Source organism: Phalacrocorax carbo, chromosome 8 (genome assembly GCF_963921805.1).
Source record: "Phalacrocorax carbo chromosome 8, bPhaCar2.1, whole genome shotgun sequence".
NCBI lineage: Eukaryota > Metazoa > Chordata > Aves > Suliformes > Phalacrocoracidae > Phalacrocorax > Phalacrocorax carbo.
Genome location: NC_087520.1, coordinates 427,233 through 451,938, shown reverse-complemented (window position 1 = coordinate 451,938; position 24,706 = coordinate 427,233). Strand labels below are relative to the sequence as shown.

Sequence of the window (24,706 nt, the reverse complement as noted above, 5' to 3'; positions counted from 1 at the left end):
AGAGCCAGCCCAGCTGAACAAGCCAAGGTCCAGCTGTATTTTCCAGCTTCTCAGCCCTGTCTCCAGGAAGGCTGTTGGCATGTTTGTTTTTTGTTTCTTCCTCCCATTTCCTCCAGCCATCCATAGCAACTGCCCCCCAGCACAAAATCTAACCTCCTCCGCCTTCCACCTCTTTGCGGAGGTGATGATGGAAGGGGTCCGCGTAGGGAAAGCTTTTGCCCAAAGTGACGTGACAGAGCAAACACAGCTTGAGCTGGTCTTTGCCATGGTCTTCCTCCGGATTAGGGCTGGCTGTCAGTGACCAGCTTTGCACTCACCCAGACCACCTCTGGAGACTAGGCCACACATACAAAATTACTTTTCTGGGTCACATCACAAAACCTCCTTGTTTTGATGCCCTCTGCAATGGCATCTACATTTTACAGTCTTTCTCTAGGTCTGTTTGCTTGCACTTTTCAGAGCTGAATATCTTTTTGTCACTCCTGGCTCGCACCTCTGAGTCCTCAAGACCACGTTGCGATCGTTCATCCCCAGCTGGCATTTACAACATCACTTGTCACCTGCACACACGCTGTACCTCTCCTTCCAGGTCACTAGTCATACTGGAGAAGAGTCACTTCTAACAGAGATGCATCCAGCTTCCCACTAAACAGTTCATACACCCTCCCTTTAAGCTCCACACAACCTTCCTATGGAGCTGTATCCGCCTAGTCCGTTTTCCAGCTCACGCTCCAGCGCCGGCAGCCCTATGCACAGGGTCAGGCCACTTCCAAGTCCTCTCCCTTAGCCCATGAGAGATCAGCTTCTTCCAGGCTGCCTTGACCCACATGTCCGTTGTGGAGGGTGCCAGCAGACAGACACCAGCCCAGCCCCTGTGGGTCTGCGACTGCCCAGGCGGGACTGTGAGCAAAACCTGTCTGCAAAAGCGAAGCAGCGTGAGAGCCCACCGAGCGCCCTGCTCCTCCTGCCTGGGAGGAGGCGCGGCCGGGCGCGCCGCGCGAGAACGGTGGAGCAGTGTAGCAGCTGAGCAGCACAGGAAAGCCGCTGAGCTACAACCCCGGGGCTCCGCTGAATCCTCCTGGAGCCACGGTGTCTTGGCAGCTGCCTGTCCGTCAGCAAGACACCCTCATTAGGAAATGAAAGCCCCCAAAAGTCTAGCCCGCCTTGCCAGTGGCCCACCTGGCACGTATCAGACAAACACTCCTCCCACCCGGTGGACAGGCAGAGCTGGGGTTGTCCTGGCCTGTTGGAGGTACTGACATCTCAAACAAAAAGAAAAGGAAAAGATCATTTTGGACAGAGCCAACTATTTTGCTGCGGTCAAACCACAACGTTTTATTTCAATTTAAGCCTACTGAAGTTTGTGTTTGACACTTTCAACTATGTTCATAAAAAATGCTTAGAGGAGTTTCCAGCACAACAAAGCCTCTTCCAAGTGAGAAACCAGCGAGTCTTGCATTGCAAATCCCAAAATGTTCAGCTACTTTTCAGAATTTTTCATTGTTTTCCTTCTTCTCCTAAAATGGGCATCTCTAAAGTCACACAAATTTGCAAGAACAACAGAAAGCGTCCACACGGCTCACGTAGTTTGTCTGGCTCCCACAGTACGTTTGTCAGTGGAACGCAACCTGCCAGGAGGCTCCCGGCTGACCACGCACAGCTCCAGCACCGCCACCCTGCTCCAGTACCAGCCCCGCTGCCCTGCGGCGAGGCAGCCTGCCCGGGGACAGCAGGGCACCGAGACGCGGGGACGGGGCGTGCAGCCTCCCGCACAGGCTGCCATCCGCAGCACGCGCCCAGCGACCCAGGGGACAGCGGCCCGTCACATCCCGCCCTCGCCACCTCCTGCCCGGCCCCCTCGGACAAACGCCCGCACTGCTGCCCAACGAGGTGCCTCACCGGGAGGCCACGCACGTCCCACGGCTTCTCCTCGAAGCCCCGGAGCAGGAGTCCTGCGGAGATGGCGGGAAGCCGTGCTGTGAGAGGACGGCGACAGCCACGGGCACAGGCGAGAAGTGTTTGGGGCTGATGGAAGTTTTCAGTTTCTGCCCTGGCCTGCTCCTCCCGATGGCAGCCCCCCGGCTCACACCTCCGATGATGCTCTCTCTGGGAAGTTCCAGCTTGTGTTTCCAGCTGCTCCTGCTGAGCAGCGAACGCCCCGCTTTAACCACCGAGGCTGGTGCCGGCTCCGTGCGAAAGGGCTGGCGCAGGGTGCAGCGAGGCCGCCCGCCACCCCCACCCCACCGCCCCAGGCTGCGCCTGGTGGGCTGCACCGATCCCACCTTGCACAGTTTAAGCTGAGCGCGGAGGGGTCATGGAGGAGGCCCCCCTCCACGTGCTCGGCCAGTGGGGCTGTCCCAGCTGGGCTGGGTGCCAGCGGGCACCTCCAGGGACCAGCTCCAAGCCCTGGCTGAGCTGGGAAACACCGGGCTGGGTGCCAGCGGGCCACGCTCGTGGCACGGGACCAGCTCAGGGCAGCAGCAGCCTCGGGGCTGTCCCACAGGCACGGACAGGCCTGGGGCTGCAGCCAGGCACCGTGGCGGGCCCCAGCAGGCCCTGGGAGCCAGGCTCCAGCCCAGCTTCTCCTCTGTCCTGCTCGTCTGTCCAGGCTGCTGAGCAGGACCTCCATCATCACTACCTGGGAAGCGTCTCAGCATCTGTCAGGACCACGGACGCCTGGGAATCAGCCCTTCATTTCTGCGCCTCAGCCTAAAGCCAGCAGCTTGGCAGGGACAGAGGCCCCTCATACCCTGCCAGGCTTCATCAGCCAGAACCATTTCAGAGGAGAAAAGCTGCTGCATCACTGATGCCACATCCTCTGCAGGTGTTTTTCTTGTGGCATCCCCCACCAGAGTACTGAGCGAGCCCACTGCTGGTCTGTGGTCAAGGGAGAGGCAATCTCAGCTACTGTGGAAGCTACTCATAAAAACAGACTTCCTGACACAGCGTCGGAAAATACTGCACATGCAGGACTTGCTGTGTTTTCTGACAACCTCAGAAGAAATATGCAGCATTAAAAGAAGCATCACCTCTCCTACCTGCTACAATGGGCTACTGGGAGGGCATCTTGTATACGCTATACTTCGTGGCATGCTTGGTGATGCCCCACTGCTCCCATAAGTTGTGCCAGAGCTAGGATCTATTATTAGTTGTTAAATGTGGAGAAAAAATATCACTGGCATTTTATTTTAAATAAAGAGTCTTTTGGGGTATCATTTTGCAAAGGTAAAGAGCATTATTATCCCTATCCTGGACATAGAAAAGATCTCCTTGCCCTGCACATGAGCCCTTTCTAAACCACCAGGCCAGAATCCCTCTAAGTGCTGCATGTCCTGGGGTCCTGACACAAAAGACAGGCACCAGCAGAAACAGTCACTGCGGAGGTTGTGCCAGCCAGCCAACCCAGTGCCCCTGCCTTTTCAGAGGAGAGAGATCTGCTTCAAGAAGGATGCGAACAGGCTGGATCAATGAGAGACCGACTGATCAGTCAACTCCTCTTTTTTACACCTGGCTGCAAAACCCAGTTTCTTTTCTGCATAAAAGTTCCATAAAGACCTACATTTTCCCAGGAAAAGCATGAGGTTTTCAAGAACATCACCCAGAATCACAACTGCAGCGTCCTTCCAAAGCCCCAGCTGTGCACGCTCGGCACGCAGTCACAGTGCCTCACGGGTGCGGCGGCCAGGTACCCCCTGTGCCCACGTCTGCCAGCCAGCTCCCTGCTCTGACTGCAGCACCCACGACACCAGGGCCAGCCGGCTTGCGAACCGTCACCACCTGGAGCTAAGAACGTGGACAGAAGGAAACCAAGCACCGTTTCCACAAGGCAGTCCAATAAATGAAACTATTTCCATGTTAGGGTGAGGTTTTTTGGTAAAACAAAAGTTCTTTGCAGCAAGCAGGAACTCTTCAACTGAACGCCTAATTTCTTTACAAAACTAGCCCTACCACTTAACTCCCATGAAATCTAGTATCTGCGTCTTCTTACACAGGGGGGTGGTTTATCAAACTTTGCAGTTTTGCGTAACTGCTGGCAATGATCTGTACCCCGGCATGAACAGCCAAAGAACTGACCTCTTATTGCGGTGCTTCAGGCATCAGATTTCTTAAAAAAAACCAAAAAACAACAAACAAAAATGTGCAGGGTTTTTTCCAATAAAGGTCAGAGTATTTAGCATCAAACTCCATGAATTATGATATAGGTTTCACTGTTGTATTTCAACTGTGGAAATAGTTCAGTGGTCTGGGTTTGTTCCTATTGTTTGTAGAAATACCAGAAGTAATATAACTCCAAAACCTCTCTTAAAAAAGTAAAACCAAAACAAAAACTTGTTCTCAGCTCTCTGCTGAATGGGGTTATGAAGAAGCTGAGTTATGAATTAATGCTATCAAAGTCCTTTATGATCCCTTCCACAAATGCAAGATTTTAAACTGTGCTAAAAGGTAGTGCACGACTGCAACTTTCCAATCATGTTAAGTTCACTGGTAAAGAAAAGACTGCTGTTGGCTTGGTGTTTCTGTTACAAATTACTGGCAATGGAAACAAAAACGTTGAATGCTGATGTCATAGCACATTTTACAAGTGTCAGAAAAAGAAAAAACTAAGAGAGAATGGAGTTAGTTCAAGCTTCCTTCTCCATCTGAGGCAGCCCTGCGTGTCTTCCCAGGATTTATCACTACCTCAGTCTGAGTGGTGTCACACAACTGGACATGACAAGGCACGTGTGACACCGGCTACCTCCAGGAGAAAGCCAAGGACTGGGTCGTCCAGAGGGGACGGACCCCTCGCCGGCTTTCGCTGCCTGGTAGTTTCCCTCACACTCCTGGCTCCTGCAAAGGGTGGGAGCCTCCTTGTTCTCCTCCTCCTCCCTGGCCGCCAGGCTGATGGAGGTGCCCCAGCCTGCGGTGAAGCTGCAATCCTGTGTTTGTGGGACCACAGCCAGTTGCCTTGGAAATGACGACTTCACTGCAGAACCACGCAGCAGGACAGGACGAAGCGTCTGGGGGTAAGCTAACAAACTGAGTGCTGCAGCCTGTGTTACTGAAGAGGAGGGTGAAAAAGCAGGGTCTCTGCACGTCTGAGCAGCAAGGAGGTACACGGAGGAGGCTACTACAGACTTCTGGTCTACCTTCTTCCCAGTCACGGAGCACAGAGGCATCCCTTTGCCACATAAGGCTCTTCCCCTGCTCCTCAAAGCAAGTGGTGCAGCTCTCCAGTATCTATTCATACATTACTAGCCCTTGGTGAACATCTGCACCACAGGAATTCAGAGGGTGTTGTCCGTGACCTACAGAGAAACTCTCTGACTTCGTTATAGTAAAATAAGCGTTGTAATCCACCCTGGTTAGACAAAAGGCATGGCAGCTCTCAATGAAAACTGCGGGAAAACTTCACAAGGGTAGAATCCACATAGGCTGTTACCGATGGTAACCTGCACCAAGTTAAATCACTCTTGTAACAAGAGTGATTTAACTCTTGTTAATAAGGTCTCTGAAAATAGTCTAGATCAGACCAGAAGCTGGCCCTCCAAGTCTTAAGTGTTCTGCAGCAACAACCCTTGCTGTAGCAGACCCTCGTACTAGGGAAAGCAGCCTCCTGCTTTTAGCAAAGAGCACCTGAAAGGCACAAATCCTGTTCGGGCAAGTCCTGCACCGGGACTGGGCACCAGGGAGTAGCCAAGTCTAGAAAGCCCTTCTGCCTGCACAGGCAGGCAGCAGCCTCCGTAGCCAGGGCCTCCTTTAGCAGTCACCCTTGGCCCCCTGCCCCAGTGACCAGTCACGCTCCCTGTCCCTGAATCAACTGGCAAAGCTCAGATTCTCACTGATGAAGCAAAGGCACGGCACTTGACTGCTCTCAGTCACATCCACCGCTGTCGTGTAACTATGGCTTCACTGAGCCTGAATCCACAGCTCAGTTTTTGTCCTTCCAATAGGCTTTGAGATAAAGCTAAGTGAGATTGGAACATCTACCTGGGCCTGTATTACACTCACAGGTTGCATGACATCACCTGTTAGCCTCAGTCAGTTACACATTGCAGGTGTCTTCCTGCAGAAATGCTGGTGTTTTAACTGTAATTAATGCCATTACAAGGAAAGAAAGAAAAAGCGTGTTGGTCTGTTGTACTTCCAAGAAACTGCCCACTGCAAAAATTAGGAGATGCAACTCTGTCTGCTGTCCTGTGCACAGGCAAGTCTCTTACTCTCAGCTTTCCTGATAAGTTGGAAATAATACCCTACTTGGTCATGGGTAGATGACTTAACCTCTCTCTCTGTTTCTTATTCTGTGAAATTATTCAAAGCAGTTCGATTTGCCTTGACAAAAGAGCTTTTGTGCGCTCTGAATGTGCAGAGTTCAACCCAAGCAAACTCGCTGTAGCTGTGCCGGCACACAGCGTGGCTCCGTACGCACAGCGGGCATGTCCCACTGGGACTGTCATTCTCTGGGACGCTCCTAAACTTGAAAGCTTTAGTACCAAGTCATATGATTCCTTCTACGCAAAAGAACACTTATATATGAAGCTTCCCACCATCTTAGACAAGACATGCAGATAAAAAGGGTTTGGTTCCTCATGCTTATCAGGTGGAAGGCCTCAGAGGAAGAAATCTAGGCGTAGAAATCATCAGGAAGAGAGGAGCTCTTGAAGGAAAACCTCAGCTATGGAACTGTGGAGATAAGGGCCTACAGAAGACCTTAAAAGGGAATACGACTGTGTCAAATTTTTGGTACGGTTAATAAAGAAAAGCTCATAGCAAAGCCTGCAGACAGGCCATCGTTGCGTTTCTGTTTCTCTTCCAACCAGCAGCAACATAAAATTGTTAAGGCAGCGGTCAGTTCTGCCGCTTCTATTCAAACCATATGGACAAGGTTGGTACTGATAGGAATAATGCTAATTTTGTTCCTGTCTCTGTAAAACAGCCTGTAAAAGAGCAAAGCTCAAGGACAGGATCCAACTAGTGTGCCAATAAGAAATGAAAAAGCAAAGGCTGAAGAAATTAAAGTGCAATGAAGAAACCTGAAAGCAACCTGCTGCCTCGCTAGAAGCTCCTCCAGACGACACCAGACATTAAGGACAGCTTGGTGCTTTTCCCCAGGACAGGCCAAGTCATCGCACTTCAGTGCTGCTGCTCCCGTCAGGCTCTAGGTGGTGAGGTTAGTCCTCCAGCTCACAAACACTTGCAGTTTATTGAGGTTTGCACTCCGGACATCAGCAGCCATTTTTGCAGAACCCCAGTCAACCACACCACTTCTTCAGGCTAAGCTGCAGGCTTGCTATTTGCTTCAGTGATTTTTGGTTCCGTTTTTAAAAACGGGTTTTATTAAGTTGCCCCCTTCATCCTTGAAAACCAGTGCCCTTAAGAAAACTATTTACTAAAAAGTTCAGCCCCAAATGACCTCACTGACCACCAGGCCAGCCAGTGGCCTTCGTTGCCTCACGTGTAAATGAGCAACAGGCTCACTGAAATCCCGGCTGAGGAATTTACTCAACACTGTTATCCTTAATCATCTTCCTGCCAAACTCACACTGGTCTAAATGGGACCAGAACCAAAAAAGCAAGCACCCTCTGGCAGAAGGATCTACACCCCAGAGCTGGATGGATCCGATTATTACCCTGAGTTTGGCCTAAGTTGAGAAAATTTGTGCCTGGTGATACTTTCAGTGGTGCCACCTCTTGATCAACGTGATGTCCCTCGCTTCTGATACTACTGATTTGTGTCAATGCGAGATAAGGATCAGCCTGGTTTGCTGTAGGAACTCCAAAATTTCCCCCCCCCCCTTTTTTTTTTTTCCGGGGGGGCACACGGACAGACCAGTATTCTTTCATAAAAGTATAAAAAACCCAACTGTAGTAAACCGAGTCAGCCACGCCGACGCTGGGCTTTACCACTGCCGGTAGCGCGGCGAGCGCCCCCGAGACCCCGCTCCGCAGGCAGGATCTCCGCACGCCGGAGGATGACAGCGAAGCCTTCCTCCCCGCGAGGAGACGCAGGAGGACACGGCGGGCAGCCGGAGCCGGGAAGCCCTCCCGGGCCAGCCTCGGCGGCGAGCGGCGGCCGGACCCCCGCCCTCCCGCGCCCCAGGCACCGGAGCCGCCCCCCCCCCCCCCCGGCCCCGCCGGGCAGCACCGCCCCAAGTGCCAGCGCCGGGGGTCCGGGACCTTCCCCGCCGCCCCCGCCCCGCGCCCCGCCGGGCCCTACCGTCTCGTCCGCGGGGGCCGGGTCCCCGGGCCGCTCCTCGTCGGAGGCGGCGCGGAGCTCGCCGGTGTCCGAGCCGGGGCCGGGGCCGGGGCCGGGCTCGGCGCCGGGGCCGGGGCCGGGGCGGGCGGGCGTTGGGGCGCGGCGCTGCCCGACGCGCAGCGCTCCGAAGTCCAGGGTCTTGCTCTCGAAGGCGCCCTCGACGCTGCAGAAGAGCCCGCCGCGCTTCTGCCGGGGCACCGCCGCCGCGCCCGGCCGCGCCAGGTACACCGGCAGCTCCTCGCCGCCGCGCCGCCCGCCCGCCGCCATGCCCGCCGCGCCGCCGGACCGGACCGGACCGGACCGGGCGGGACGGGACCGGGCGGGACGGGACGGCTCCGCGGGCGCGGGCGGTCCCGCGGGGGGCGGGGCCGGCGGGGCGGGGCCGGGGACCGGGCGGGGCGGGGCCGCTCACCGGCGGCGCCTGCGGGAGCGGCGCGGGGCCGGGGCGTGGGGCGGCGGCGGGCGCGCCGCAGCAGCGCGGCCGCCCGCCGTCAGCTGCCGGCTGCGGGGAGAGCGCTCCCGCTGCTGCTCCTCCCGCGCCCGCCACCGGCCCGGCCCAGCCCGGGCCCGGCGCGCCCGCCGGTGGCGGCGGCAGAACGCGCGTGGCGCGGCGGAGCCGGCCGGGAACAGCCACGGGCACGGCGGGTCCCCGGCGTCGGGCGGGCCCCGAGCAGCCGCCTGCCCGCCCGGCCCCGAGTCCGGCTGCTCCCGCGCCCCCGGGGCGGGGCGGGGCAGGGCGGGGGGCTGGTGCGGTGCCCGGTGCCGCCAGGCCCGTTCCCTGGACGCCCGTGCAGCCTCCCGGGGAGCGGGGAGCCGGCGGTGGCTTTGCGGTGGCGTGCGCCGCTGCTCGCGGTCAGCGCGTGGGCTGCGCGTAAACGCACCGGCGGCCCGCTTGGCGCGCTCGGGAGTTTTTCTTCTCGCAGGTAACTGGGTGCTGCCTGCAAACGGGCGCTCGCTGCGGGGCCGAGGCCGCACGTCGTTCCGCCTGGGCCGCAGTCCCTGCGTAGGCGCTCTGGGCAGGCATGCCTTACGCCTACGCGCAAGCAATGTCAGCTGCACCAAGGCGTAACTGTTCACATGCGTGTGCACGCGTGTTCCTGTCATACACACACCACCAGGCACAACTGCACGAGCAAGGTCCGTGTATCGGCTACTGCGAAGTGTTGCTTTGAGAGCTCCGTTGCAGCTTCGTTTCAAAAGTATCGGAGGCCTGAAGGACAGAGTGACAGCCAAGACCGAGTCTTAAATACGCTAATGGCTGTGTAACTGAGTAGCAGCCTGTGAAATCTATCACGCAGCACAGAAACTGGAGTTCTGACTTAAAATTCTTTTTCCAAGTGCTCATTTCTTTATATAGAACAAGCGTACATAGTACCTGGGCTCAGCATCCTGTAATTTCTCACACCGTGTATTTGTGTTACGAGATGTTGTCAGTTACACTTTTTCCAACCTCTTTTTGTGAAAACAAAGCAATGCCATTGTCTCTGCCAGTCCTCCGAGGACTGGCGGTTCTCACTTACGGAAAAATTCACATGGAGCCTGACCCATCATGGAGAACAATGACCCTGTGATTATGCCTGGAGAGGGAGTCTGTGGGCACTGGCTGACAGAGGCTTGAAGTTTTGAGGGAGGAAACAGTTTGGGATTGTTTCCTTCCTTTTGCACTCTGGGAAGCAGTCTGCTTTTGTAACTGGACTCGTCATTAATTCTGCCCCTTTTTTCTCCACCTAAGTGGAACCACCTACAGAACCTTGAATTTTGACTAAGTATTCAGGTCGGAAGGGTTAGGAGGAGAGAGGATGCACTAAACATAAACAGAGTGTTTCAGCAAACTTGGATGAGTTACTTTAACAGCATTGTGTTACACAGCAGAGTAAAACGCTGGTCAGTGTCTACCCCTTCTCTAATGCAACACCAGAGAGGGTTAAATCTGGTTGCTCTTGTGAACTTCAATACACACCTGCCGAGGTTTTGTGGCTTCATGGAACTTACCACCACGGGCTTCATGGCTGCGCCAGAGCCCCGCTGCTCACCCAACGAGGGACGTGCTGGGAGAAGAGCCCTGTGCCGCTGCCCATGTGATGCTCGCTGTCCTGTTTCAGGTGCAGGGGCAGCAGCTGTGCTGGCAGCTAAGGAAGGAAGTATCCCTTCAAATAGCCAAAATTAGTTTGTTTTATAGTTTCTTGTACCGGTCTGCTGGCAATTGCTCTCCCACTGTAGCTGGATGCTTGGCAGCCAGAACTGTCCAAATAGATGCACACACAGTGGCTGCCCACCGGGTCTTTACCTTCCTGAGGGTCTGCCTTACCGTGAATGAATTTACCTTTCTCCCACTGCAAGTTGGATCCACTGAGTAGAGGATGAAAACCATCTCAGCCAGCTTCTGCCCCTAGCAAGGGGGAAAATTTACATACCATCTGATTTCAGACCCGGTGGCCAGAATACTTGAGGCAGTGAGCAGAGCCCCCGCTTCTAGGTGCCAAGTCATAGCACTTGAGGAAGCGAGCCTTTCTTGGGATGGAAAGCATGCTCCTGAGCCATAGGCTGCCCCATGGCTTTGTGCACTGACCACAGTGAAGTTAGAGTGAACCCCTTGTTTTGTTTGGGCCCTCTCCATATGGTTGTGTAGCTTTATGGGGAATTAAAATTCCTTGGAACGGGGCCTGGCCTTTGTCTGGTTCTGCAAATGTGCAAAAGTTTCAGCATTGTACTTTAATAGCAATATTTATTCAAATCCTGATTCTAATGTTTATCTTTCCTAGTGCCTTGCTGCACAAATGGTTGCACTGAAATTATCTGCACCAGTAAAGGAGTACAGGGGCTCTTCTAAGAAGCGAAGGCTTTAAAATCTGACCTTTAATGGAAATTATTCACTGTATAAAAAGACAGTCTTGGGTTTACTTCTCAAATTGCCATTTGCCTTTAAGATTCTTTTTGTTAGGTGGCGTAAGGCCTCTAGTTCAAGAAAACAATTAAAACTGAGGTTTGGGTTCAGTGTGTGTTCACTGCCATAGCCTTGCTTTTGAGCCCAGCAGAATACATTGTTTATATTTCTGTATATGTATGTCTCAGATGAGATTTGGAGCTTTTAATTATACAATGACAAAATGTCTGTCCCCTGTAATTAGGCACATTTTCTTTTCTTTAAATCACATGTTTATAAGCTAGTTGACAAAACTGCTTTTCAGGCAAACAGTCATGAGTGGTGCGTCTTCAAGTCCTGCTGGCAAACCAGATCCCCTCTCACTTGTCTGTGCGAAGTAGATGAGAGACACAGATCAGGGAGGGGAGCCCATGGAGGCTGCCTTCTCAGCCTGATCCGAAGGCGGATGGAGATGGCAGGCATTTGAATCCATGTACATGGGTGCTGCTGCAGACCCAACAGGTCAGCCCTGCAGAGCGTTTCCTCAGCTCGAGGACTGCGTTCGTGTCTGGACCCCAGAACAAGAGTGTTCCAGGACTCGTGGTTCAGGAGTCTGAGCTGAGCCTGACAGATGGCCACCGCTGGTCGTATCTTGAAAGAAAATAAATAGGCTAGTATTCTGATTTAGGGAAGAACATTTATTTTATGGGAAATTGCATTTTGTAGTGGCAAGCTTCTAATTTACGTCTGACTAGACTGTGTCTTTCTAGTTGAGTAAGAACTGCTTTTATTAAGCAGCACTCAGAAATGGAAATCAGTCATGTTACAAGGTGAACCGCACTGGTTATGAATGGGGGGAGTGATGCAGCCTTCTTAGAAATGGTCTTTAGGCAAATCCCTTTCTGCGAAAGGATTAGTTAATAAGATGGGACATAATCACCCTGTCTGGGGTGGGCATTTTCTTATTCTGTGCACTCAGCCCCTGTGTTGGTTTCCTTTGTTCTCGTCATCTGCTGCCAGCACCAGCTGGGTTTCCTGTTAGTGTCTACGCAGGGGAATCGCGGGCTCCCAATCTGCTGAGTAACCAGTGAGAGGCACAACATGCAGAATAACTTTCACAAGCATTTCCTCTGTGAGGCTGCCCACTTACTAAGTGTTTTCTTTTAAATGTTTGAAGGGGAGTTTAAATTGCCAGCCGAATCATTCAGACAGTGAAGGTACTGACAGATAAGTCATACTAGGTCATCTTGCCTACCGCTGCCAGGGCACCATTGTTCTCTGCTGGGTATTTTCTGACGATTTTGCTAATTCATTTTCTGTTTGTCAGGCCGGCAGGCAGTTTCTTAACTGGTAAAACTCTGCATCCTCTGTTGGCAGACTTCTGTGCTGGTTCCCTGTTCCCAGATGCTCTACACAACATCATTCTGTCTATAATAAAAACAGAAAAGGATTTAAAAAAAGTGAACCGTACCCCAGATTGTGGCTTCTTGTTCACATAATGTTGCCTGTGCCACTGGAAGTTGCTCACTATGCCAGAAACTGAAGATCTTGTTGTGTTTCCTTTGTCTCACTAACAAGGTGAAATCCACTGGCCCTCATTTTTGTTTTAGACTGCTAGTGAAGCAGAATCACAGTGCTAAATACTGTGACTGGATTTTATCAAGTAACGGATAATTTCAGGATCAATGATAAATAACTGGAGTTCTTTAGTCAGGTGATTTTCATGGGCATCTATCAGTTAACAGAAACCAAACGCCCTGTTTCAAAGCATGAGCTAGTAACCTACCAACAAGGAGCACCTCCCTCTGCGTACAGCACGGTAGTGACTTACACGGTGGAGGCACGTGTGTTTGTGAGGCGCCGGAGGCCCCCGGGGCGGCGGCAGAAGGACGCGGGGCGGCAGACGCGTCGGGGCAGCGTGGGTCTGCGGGCGCACGGCGCTCACGTGCTCCCACTGCTGTAGGAGTTCCTTCCCCTCCGTGGTCCCGTGGGCAGCAGCCACATCCTCACCTTTACTTCCATTTTGGTAAACTAAACGTCCCTCTTTATTAACACTGAAGTTTTTGTCATCCACAATCTGCGTTAGAAATGACCTGGTGTTCTCTCCCAGGTGACGAGTGAGGACATGAGACACAATGTCACTGATGGCGTAGGGGTGTTTTCCCATGGCCGTGGTGCCCCCCCAGCACCCAGGCAGCCCCACGGGGGACACAGCTCACCAGTGGGGCCCGCGGGGTTGGGTCAGCACCACTTCGCAACCACACTCCACCCCCGCAGTTTCTACAAAGTCCTCGCAAGTGCCGCAGCACTTGCACAGACGTCTCTGCCCCGCTGAGAAGAGGCTCTCGGCTGCGCAGGCGTCACACCGCTGTTGGTCTGTTCCTCGGGCAGCTGAGCACAGCCGAGGCCCAGGGTGCTCACAGTGGCCAGCCTGACTTTGCAGGAATCAGTTGACTTCCAGTGCTTTCTGGCAATGCGTGTCAGCTGATCTTCACCCCAGAGAAACACAAGGCTTTGCAGGAACAAGGGCCTGCCAGAAATTCTCAGTATTTAGTGTGAAGCTTTTTATTCTTGCATCTTTTTCTGGAGTTACTCAGCCTCTTTAAAGAAAGTTGAGGGAGTGGGTGGGAAGCGTCTCGGGCTCCATAGCTGTGACCACAATGCTCGTTAAACTCAGAGAATGTCATGTTATTTGAAGGAAATAGGCTGTTGACATTAGGTGAGATTTGGCCCCCTCCTTCACCAACGCTCACAAGCTTAAGCAAAGGAGAGCCATGTCCTGAGTGGGGACATTTCCTTCCTTGATGTCAAATCAATACAAAATGGTTTTACACTGGTTTTCCTGTGGGCCTGATCCAGTGCCTCAGCGGATCTTTAATTGTGCATGAAAGGGACGTAATGACAGCATAACTTTGTTAGCGTGATAAATGCACGTCTGGTTTCATAGCTCATTTGCTTCTAAGGTCTCTGTAGAGACCTCTTCAGCTGGAGGAGCACTGAGAAGCAGCAGGGCAGTGGCAGGTTAACACGGATTTCTTCATCCCCATCTGCTTCCTACAGGGTTTGATAAAACTGTATCCCCTTATTACGTGCACAATAAGTAGCAATGATGAAATTAGTTAGAGTTATCTTGTTTCATGCAAACTTAGAGCTGCCTTCTCTTACTCTGCAGTCCTGATTTACTAGGGTGTCCTGTTTAGGAGACTGCCGGATAAACAGGATTGTTTTGCTGATTCATTCTTGCAGCAATGTCAGGACAGCCTCCAGCACTGCATTTCATGTGTCTCAGGGAAAACCAGGCTAAGGACAAACATAAAAGAGTGAAAGAGACAAACTTGACAAGAAAATCTGCTTGTCCCACTTACAGTTAGAAGCAGAGGTCAGAGATGGGTGGGTTCTTTCATTCCCCAAGAAATGGCACGTTCATGAAGGGCAGGAGACTGATGAGCCAGCTATCTCCATCGTCAAGGGAAGGCCAGTGGCTGATGCTTCTTCCATCACTATGCTCCAGTTTCTAAACTTTCAGACATAGTTGGTTAGAAGGTCAGAATAGATCTTTTTGATCCTCCAGGCTGCTCTGCACATCAAGGGGTTCTCCATCTCAACTCTGTGTATCTGATCTTGATTTACACTTTTAGAGCTGGGGAGTATTTGACAGGCAAGGGCCTAAAACAGAATCCCGCCTTTGCTGTTAAAAATGGGCGTCCCATAGCTTCTCTAAATGTGCTCAACTTCAGGTTCCAGCAACAGACCAATAGACCTCTCATACACATCCATCCTTGAGCTTCAGGGGCCTCCTGTATCAAGTATCTGCACCCCCATATTGGCACTTGCAGACTGTGATCGAGTTCTGCTTAACCTTTTCTTTGTCATGATGATTGTATTGTCCTTGAGAATAAACTACAAGGCATGTTTTCCAGTCCTTTTGCTATGATTGTGGCTGAAGGGGTGGCAGTTTTGTGTGAAAACATGGGCAGCTAGAACTGAAGGCAGCGTGGCAATAGTATAGCAATGTTAACTACATCCATATGTATTCCTGTTTTATATGCCTGCTTACACACCCAGGGACTAGCATTAGTTGTCTCTGCCACAAAGTCATGCCGGGAGCTGATGTTCAGCCAATGTAAAATCACTGTTTTCCAGAACCGAGTTTCCAGTGCTGATAGATATGTCTTTGTTCCTAGACGTACAGTTCATGTGTGACCCTGTGAATGTGCCATTTCGTGTGACTGGGCCCAGCTTTCCATGGTATAGCTGACGTGCTGCCCTACCCGCCTGGATGTGCTATTCTGGATGAGAGGAGTTAACGGATCAGACTAGCAGGACATACCTCGTGTTGTCATAAACTAGAAAAGATGGGAACAGGATGGTTGTCCAACATGGAAACACTGTTCTGTTGGGGGAAACAACCCTTCACATCGGGTGCTGGGGAAAGGTTTCACCACAGGCACAGACCTCATCTGACAGACTGCTGTACAGCAGGGTGGTCTCTTCTGTGAAATCCTTTACCAAAGTCAAACCACTGCAGACTTAGAAAGAAAAAAACATTTGACTGTCAAAAGCCTGTTCAGTATTTCATGTCAAGGCCACAAGGAAAGTGGATTCATAGTGTCTTAATTTCTATTACAAAATGCTGTTGTATTGTTGGAGGGTATAGCTTTCAACAACACACGCAGACTGACTTGTGCGCTGTCAGAGTCTGCCATGCTAACAGACATCACTACTGATGAGCGGTTGGAAGTTATAATCTTCTGTGCTGGGTTATTCCAATAATATTTCTGAAATGGAGTAATTCTCTTTGTTCCCAGATTTGTTTAGTGCTGAGCAAAATCTATGGGAAATTCCAACATTTCAACATGTGTTTTTTTTTCTCCCGAAATGAGCAGAAGGTCAAAATGTTAACAAATAATAATTGTGGAATAGGAGTTCTGAAAACTTCCCTGTGGGAAGATTTCTCTCTCCTTGCCCTCTAAGGAAGGACTATTGCCTCTTCCTCAATGCCCAAGGACTCTCGTGGTGCTGCAGGCATCACATTCAGATGCAAACTGAGTCACTCAGTCGTGAAGCTGTTGGAGACAAAAGGTGCTGGAGATAAAGCTCTCACAAGGCAAGAGAAATAACGTTTTTAAGAGGTTCAGAAGTACAGATTTGGCATCAGTACGAACACCCAAATATTCCAGCCTTGCTGGAGTCCACATAGCTAGCTGGACCCTCTCAAACTAATGAGGAGGAACGCCTGGCGACCCAGGAGGTTCTGCGCATGGCGTCGGCTCCAGCCACCTTGCCTGAAGATGGAGGTAGTTCAAGACGAGCCCAGAGATGCAATTACAGACTTCCAGGAACTACCAAATAAACCTGTAGACATCTTCTGTAGGTTGCAGGTCAGTGGGCATTTTCAGCATCAGTTTGAGGAAGGGTGAGACTGTAGCCACTGGAAGAGCTGTCTGGCTTGGTGTGGAGTGGACTGTTAGGGACCGGATGAGATGGATTTATGTAAGAAAACACCCATTCTGGATCAGTTTGAAGCCCAAAATATTCTGCCAGACTTGTGCCAGGGTCACTTCAAGAGCAGTCAGCCCAGTTCCTTTGAGTTCATGTTCTGCCTCCCTGCCCACCTCTCCTCCTCTCGCAGTCAGTCTCTTTACACCGGTTCTGTTTGTCCCCCAAGCTGTGAAACCTGGCTCGGCCATTCGCTCTCAAGAACTCCACCTTCAGTCTTTGCTGTCACAGCAAATGCTGACTTGCTTTCAAGTGCCAGTCTTCTGTCGTGACTCCCTCTCTTTCCAGCCTGTCCCAGGGATCACCAGCTACTCCTCTCTGTGCCTGCTTTTATTCCCAGACAGGACTTTGAGGACTAAGCTGAGATTTCCTTGTTTCCACAGTGTTGCACTTGACCTAATCAACCGCTGCAGGCCTGAAGTGATCTTGCCTTCAACCTCCTTGCCCACAGCTTCAGGAGAGTACGCTGATGCTCTACAGCAAAAACAGGTGGCGTATCTAGAGATAACTACTGATTACATGCTAGCGATTACATCTCTATAATCAGTAATTAGATGTCAACAGAGTAGAATTATAGTGGATTTAAAGGTACTCTGTGTGTTTGTTTGTTTTTGTTTCTTTGTTTTCTTCTGGCTGTGAGGAAGCCAGCGGTGCAATGTGTTTTGGCCAGGCTAGTGACGTAGGCAGGGCTGCCGTTTGTGCACGTTTTCTGTCACGGCTCTCTAACCTCTGGTATAACCCATGACATGAGCATCTCAGCTGTGTAAATACTACAGGCACCAGGCTGTGACTGAAAGATCCCAGTCTGCTTGCCTGTCGGTCCATGTGCTATCCCTTTGGAGGAAAACTGTATTCTCTAAACTGGAGTGACTAATGTCTTGCAGGAAATAGAACCTGTGCTTGCCTTGGCCAGGACTACTACTTAATTTTCACTAATTCAGATGAAAAATAACTGGGCTGGCAAAGGGTTAGGGTTAGGGTTGTTACCTAATAATGCATAAAGCTAGACCGTGCTAACTTGGTATCATGGTCCTTACTGTGCTGAGATGAGTCCACTGCTTGCGGTCTAGCAGCTGTCCGGGTGCAGTGTTAGCCACAGGTGAGTCACTAGCAATAGCTGAGCAACGCCTAGCTAAATGTTGGCTCTAGGACTGCTTTAGGACTCTCTTTTCCCCTGGTGAGTCATGAATTTACTAAGATAAACTGTATTTGGAGACATAAATGACTGGCCAGTGATGTGCAGAGCATGTGCAGAGGCAGTCTTACCAGGCAGCTCGTTCCAGCATGATCAGCAGCTGAGAACCAGCCACGGAGTGATGAGCTCCTGGATGCTGACACGACTTCTCCCTCCCGTGCTGCAGAAGGAACTTGTGTCATCAAGGCAGTCCCTGTAAGGGCGAGGACAGGGATCCCTCAGGCAGCGTGGCCGTGCGTGGGTGCGCGCCCCAGGCAGCACACTGGGGAGCATCCCTTGCTGTGACGGGATGTGGCAAGGCAGACTGAGAGCTGAAAGCTCCATCCCGTCACAGTAGATTAGCTGAAGAGAACTTCATATACTGAGGTGATGGATACTGAGTGAGGACAGAGCTACAAAGGTCAGAACACTGCTAGTCCAGAAGAAAGTCTGCAAGTATTTGTTTCTTTCCAAGCCACACCAGGGAGCCACGTGCTAACCGCTAACCGTTTTGCCTTCCATCTGTTTGAAAGCAGGGGCGGGGGGAGGAACCATGAGAGAGAGATTTATCGTTGTTGGCTGGAGGATGAAAATAAGTCCTGGCTGAAATCTCTATTTGTTGAAGGAAGACACTACAGGAGAGAGGAAGCTCAATGAAAAGATAAGTTCTGTAGATTTTATTTAAACTAAAACAGTATCTTTCTAAGTTTTATGCATCAAAGAAAACAGAAAAAAAGGCCCAAATGCAAAGATCCTTGTTAGATCCTCAGACACCAGACATGTCACCTTCTGATCAGCTAAAGGTCCTTTAGAAGTTTTCCAAAGCATGTTTTTTCAGGTAAGCAGACAGCTTTTGGGATTAATCATAAGTTACATTTGCTTTCAGCTTTAATATACTTATGTAATTCTAACCAAGTCAGTAGAGGCCAAAATACATTATGAAAATAATGTGCATTCGCTTAATTAGCCTAGTTTGTCTGACAGTTGCAAAGTTTCAGGAGACTGGTAAGTGCCGCCGGTACAGGCAGGAGTCAGTGACAGCAATGCAGAAGAGCCTTGCTGGAGTCTTCCCCCCGTGTGCGCAGCCCCTGCTCACCCGCTGCCAGCCTCGGCACAGGGCTCCCAGGGGCGCCGCGGCGGAGCACGTGAGCCGCCAGCTCTGTAGCAGTCCTTGGATCGGAGAGTCACTTACTGTTCTGTGGTTTGCTTTGGTTTGGTTTTCCACCCCGGTGTATGTTACACGCTCGTGCTGCGCAAACGGCAGGAAAGCGAAGATGCGATGGGGTTGCGGTCTTGGGGCCTCCTGCTGCAGAGGGGTGGCGGCTTGCAGCCCGGCACTGAGCCTTCCTTCGGTAGCTGGCAGGCACAGTGATGTCAGAGCAGTGTGACGGATGTGTCCAAGATAGCTGTCTTCCTTCACAGGCACTTGGCCAGTGATCTGGGTCGTCTAATAGAGCTGCTCTCTGCCTTGCAGATCGGCACATGCAGCAAGAAGTGCCAGGTCTAATCTGATCAGACTGCGGCACCGCTCCTCTCCCACCACCATTGCAAAATGGGCTGCTGATGAGACCCACATAGCCAGTTGTCTGTTTTCCTTGTGGCAGAGCCAAGATGAAAGGGAACGCTGACATTTCTCATAGGGACTGACTTGCAAAGGTCATTTGGTCTGAAATTTACCCATCCAAATTTTACTTCCATTTCTACTTGCTACTGCTCGCTGTCAAAAGTATCCACAATAATGATGGTTTCACCTTGCTGTGTTCCACCTGGCTCAGAGGGCTGGTTTTATCACACACTTATTTCAGCATTCCTGGTGTAAATCTAGATTAACTGGAAAGTAGCTCAGTGGCAATGCATTTGTGAAAAACCGGCGCAGGAGAAAGCAGAATCAGGCTTGCTATGTTTTATAACAAAGCTACATGGTGTTGGCAAATGAAAGATATCTGACTTCATCAGCCAAGTGTAGCAGCTAAGGCTCTGAGATGCAGTGAGAACTGACAGGCGAGGACTGAATGAGCTCAAGGCACCTCAGGAAACTCCTTGATGTTTATACCATGCATTACTGGGCAAAAACATGGGCAAGGTTCATTGGGTATAAAGAGCAAAGTAAGTAGGGCAGCAAATACAAGAGTTTTTCAGCAGATTTAGCACAAGCAAACCACACCTCCAGCTTATCTAGTTATATTAGTAATTGTGTTCAGTCTGAATTCACGGTTCCACCACACTTCCCTTTGAAATCACTGCCAAATTATCCCACCATTAAGGACTGGTGGGCTATCCCTTCAACACAGATGTCAAAATAGATAAAAATAGATAATGTCTACCTATGTTGCTTGTTAAGTATGCTCTAGGGAAAAGCTAGCACAGCTTATGGGCTCCCCTTCTCAGGGGATAGTAGAAAAAGGCTTCTCTACTACCAAAATCCATCACCCACACACATCCTGCCCTTCGCTCCTTTGCAAGCAGTCTTGGAATGGGTTGTTCCCTAAACTCATTTTCCGCTGCTCCTGTGAAACCCAAGACTCTGTCAGAAGGCCAGAACCCAGGCTCAGCTGCATTGAATACAACTGGAAGAAGTCACCTGAAAAAGGGGGACTTAGTCCAGAGTAAATCCTGCCACATCAAGGTCAGCGTCAGGCCCATGACAGACCCAGAGGGTGGGGAGAAGTGCAGGTTGTGCCAGTTTCAGGCTGCCCCAGGGATTCCTGTTTCCCAGGGAAACCCTCATCTCACCGAAGAGGTAAGCCTTCCAGCTGGACTGTGACGTGCATCGCTGCCAAGGGCCCAGTCCGCACGGCTGTAAATGAGGGTCTCTGCAGGGAACCTCAAAACAAATGTGCGTGCAGGGCTATCGCTCCTATGATCAAACATTAAAGCTCTTAGTAACTTTTGCTTTAGGGGTTAAAAAAAGGAGGCAATATACTGTTCCCCAAAATGCTTTAATTTTTGCTGTTTTCTATCTGATATATTGTTCTTTTCTTTCTCTGTGACAGCAATAGGCACTTCAGTACCGAACTGCCCCTGAGTGGTTACACATCCAAGATCAGATCTGTGACCCCCATACCAGATGCTGGCAGTGGAAGCCACGGGTATTTCCTGCTCATTTCAGGACGCTGGTATGTCTCTGGGCCTGGTTCTGCGTTGCTTTCCTCTGCAAAAGAGAGGGTGCTCCATTCCACGCTCAGCCCATGTATCAGTGCCAGCTGAAAGAGTGAGGCAGTAAAAATCTTGCCATCTAACCTCTAACAGTTTTGGAAGGCTAGTTTAGAGGGGTTAGGGATTTTCTGGCTCTATGGGATGACTGTGTTGCACAGACACTGAATTAACATCAATGTTTTGTCTTTATAATACATGTTCATATCCACCTTTGCTCAGAGTGAAGGGGCTTTTCCTAACTTCTGGCTTAGTTCTTTCATCTCAGCTGCTTTTACTTCTAAACCCATGAGAGCCATGCCATGGGCAGATGGCAGTGGAAGGAGTTAAACTGACTCATCGCACCACAGGCTCGTTCTTGTTTCATAGGGAATTTTGCACCACAAAATACCGTTGTGCTATGTCACCACTCTGTGAATTTTACTAAGTGTGAAAAAATAAAGACCAAAGAGAGAGACACCAATGAACAGATAAAGAGCCAGATGCTTTCTTGCTGGAGAGGCTGGGACCCAGGGCCCAAAGTGCAGCATTTTGATGAGGGCCCTTTATAGAGCACGGGCAAGTTAAGAATGTCGATGGCTGTGAACTTTCAAAACACAGTGAGGTGTTTTGGACTGGAAAATTCTCAAAGGCAGCAATTCAGCCATTTCCCTAGGAAAACGTGAATGTTCTACCTGTTCACGATAAACTTCAAATGTCTGAGTTTGAAATCAATCTGCACCCCAGATGTGCTAATGCCTTAACTGCAATATAGCTTTCGTACACCCCATAAAACGTACAGTATTCTAAGACTTTCAGACCCATAACTGACAGATGAACCATCTCAGTCTGTGAAGCTAAAATCCTTTTCCCTATATTTGCCCCGTTGCTACAGATTTGTCTGGCGGCAAATGGTTAAGAACGTGGCAGGTTACTTTGGCAGTGTGGCCCTTCTGCTTCACTGCATTTGCCTTTTACCTTTCCGCTATTTCTGACGTATGCGTTGTGATACGGAAGTGAGGACCCATGTGTGCCACACACAGATCTGTGCGGGTGGTCGAACAGCCTCATGTACAATATCCGTGGTGTGTTCTTACAGGTTCAGACTAAGTGACCATCCATCATTAGAGTATTCAAACCCTTCATTCAGTGCCTAGGCTAGCTGATAAAAATCCAAGTAATGGAAACCACTGTGACCTCTGGACGTTTCTGTGCTGAGAATGTGAAAACAGAGGCTTGTCTTTCCTGCCAAGCTGGAATGCTTGTGATCTTTTCACAGCCCCTATCAATTAAGCAACTGCGACTGTACTGGCTGGTTTACCTGGGGCTTAAAGAAAGCACTTCAGGGGACCCGGCACTTTAAAAGTTCCCCGTTTCATATACAAAGGAATCCAAACTGCTGTACATTGTTGTCTTTTTATTATAATACTTGGTGGATATTGCCATTCTTATCGCCTTCATTCTCTGAAGTTACAGAGAAAGCGTAACACCAGTGCTTTCTAGCTACGTCTGAAAACGACAGACTTGTTTGAGGGTGCGTGTTGGTTCTGGATGAAGAGATTGACACAGAATGCTTTCTGAACATCCTTTCTGGAACTCATAATGGTTCAGGGGTACTTGAACGCCAGCTCACATAGCTACTCACTGCTTTTCTCTGGCTTATCCTGTAAACACATCCTACGTGTGCCTTAACCCTGTTAAGAAGCGTGTACTTTTTCTGTACTTTGTTTGAAGCGCCAATTAATTTTCTTAGACTTGCACAGTAGTAGTTTCTAACTCATTAGCATTTCTCCTTTGAGGATTGCAAAGCACCTTCCACGATGATGAGGAAAGGTCCAGAGAGGTCCAGATTTTCTCGGCAGCGCTTTAACAACATGGGCAGCTACGGCAGAACCAGGAGATGCGGGGTGCTGGGGACAGTGCAGCCATCAGCGAGTTTGCATACTGCAAACGAGGAAACGTTGCTGGGAACATGGCAAGGAAAGCCCTAAAACATGCTGACTGAGAGAATTACAAAATACTAGGGTTCTCATCCTGAAAAAATGTTTCGCACAGTCTACATTGACGATTAATGCTATTTATGTAGTTTAGAATGTTTCCATGTTTTTAAGTTAAAGACAGTATCACAGTTTGCAAATTCAGGACCTAAAAGATAACTGCAGCCAGTGCTACTTGTCAGAATGATCATGTAAGATTTGCTCACGTTTCAGTAATAAAAATCTTTTTTAGGTGCCTAATGAAAACGGACCGATTTTCCTCTGTGCTGAGCACTTTCAAATCTGTCATTTGCCCTCCTCCTTTTTCAGTGTATGCTCTCCATTAATCCTAAAAAACATCCAGCTGTATTCTCTTCATGCCTGGACAGGAGTTCAGATCCCTCAGTTGGAAACTGCTGTTGAAAAATGTTGTCTTTTGCCAGGGAAGTTTCTGGAAGTGCAGTGAATTCCCCACTGAAGGGGAAAGGCAGTGCTTTCAGACCTCCTTTATCTGTCTCCAGGAAGTGAAGCTCATTATGTTTCCCCTGGACCGTGCAAAGCAGAATAATAATCTTGTTTTGTAAAGTATGTTTTGTGTCAGGTTAACATTACTGAACTTCTGGGATGGTTGAAAACATAAAAAGAATGTACAAACAAAAAACTTCCAGTTCCAGAAGCTTCTCCATTCAAATCTGTGAATGCACATAACCTAATTAGGGCTATTATAAAGAAATATAAATTAACGAGCCACAATTATACGATCCTTACTGCATTTATATTGTAGTTCGTTCACAGAGGAAACAGTCTGTTGGAGACCTGAGCCTTTACAGCATCTGGGAGCTAGCAGCCACTAACGAGCAGATGTGTAGCTCAGCCACGGAGACGCTCTGACCTGTGAGGGTCGTTTCAGTAGAGCCTGAAGGGCGACCACAGCGAGGAAGCACACCAAAGGCTTCTGCGGCCTCTTTAACAATGGAGAGAAGCATCTTCCCCTCCAAGTACCGACAGGCAGCCTTAGCCAGTTTGGGGTGTAGTTGCTGGATGCTGAGTTGAACCGTTTCAGAACAACATTAATTCATGCAAAGGACTGCACGTCCTCCAAGCAAGGCAACTTTCTCTGCAACAGATGTCCTTTGTGGGTGGGTACCGGGCTGCGCATTTGCTGTTTAAAGGCATTCTAGAGCAGTTAGATCATCGCTGTGTGGCCGACTGCAGGAAGGAAACCGGTGTCTACCGTGGTCATGAACTCACTCCCTCTGTTGCTGGCGGATCCAAATGTCATCCACAGAGCAGCCCACAGCTAATGCACTTACAGCGCAAAAAGCCGAGCGCAGGCAGAGCTCCACGTATCGCTGGCGTAAGGCATGGTCCGTCCCATTTCTTGGTGAGACTGCTAACTTTAACTGATGTTTTTATTTCTTCTGAGTGGAGAAGGCTTCTCTTTATCTCCTTTTACTACTCACTATGTCACATCTTTTATGATTATTTATGGCCAGTTCCAGAACAATTTTTAGTGACTTTCTTTCCATTTCCAAACTAATGTCAGATTTCTAGCATTTCAGTCATTTTACAATTGCTAAAGCCAAACATGGGTGAGTTTTGCCTTTCACAGTTTTGGCAGTCAGGCTTTGTATTTCTGCTATAATTTTAATCCAAAAGTTTTTGGTCTGATTTTTATCAGAGTAGCTCAAGATCTCTTTGGGTCTTGTGGTCATACTTTAGAATGGGTATAGGAGGTGAGTGTATTTTTCCTGTTCCGCTATTGCTCTAAATTTGTAAAATCACAGCTTTTCTGTCAGATTTTTCGCACTCAAATACTAAAATGA

General features: G+C 50.0%; 1 protein-coding gene across 1 annotated transcript in view; it reads right to left on the bottom strand.

Moving 5' to 3' along the window:
• Positions 1-8,610, bottom strand: part of DPYSL3 (dihydropyrimidinase like 3) — a 42,188-nt gene extending 33,578 nt beyond the window's left edge. Inside the window, exon 1 of the mRNA XM_064458203.1 lies at positions 8,198-8,610. Within this exon, the coding sequence (XP_064314273.1) occupies positions 8,198-8,503 (306 nt within the window). The 5' untranslated portion in view covers positions 8,504-8,610. The remainder of the gene's footprint in view (positions 1-8,197) is intronic.
• Between the last annotated feature and the right edge of the window lie 16,096 nt (positions 8,611-24,706).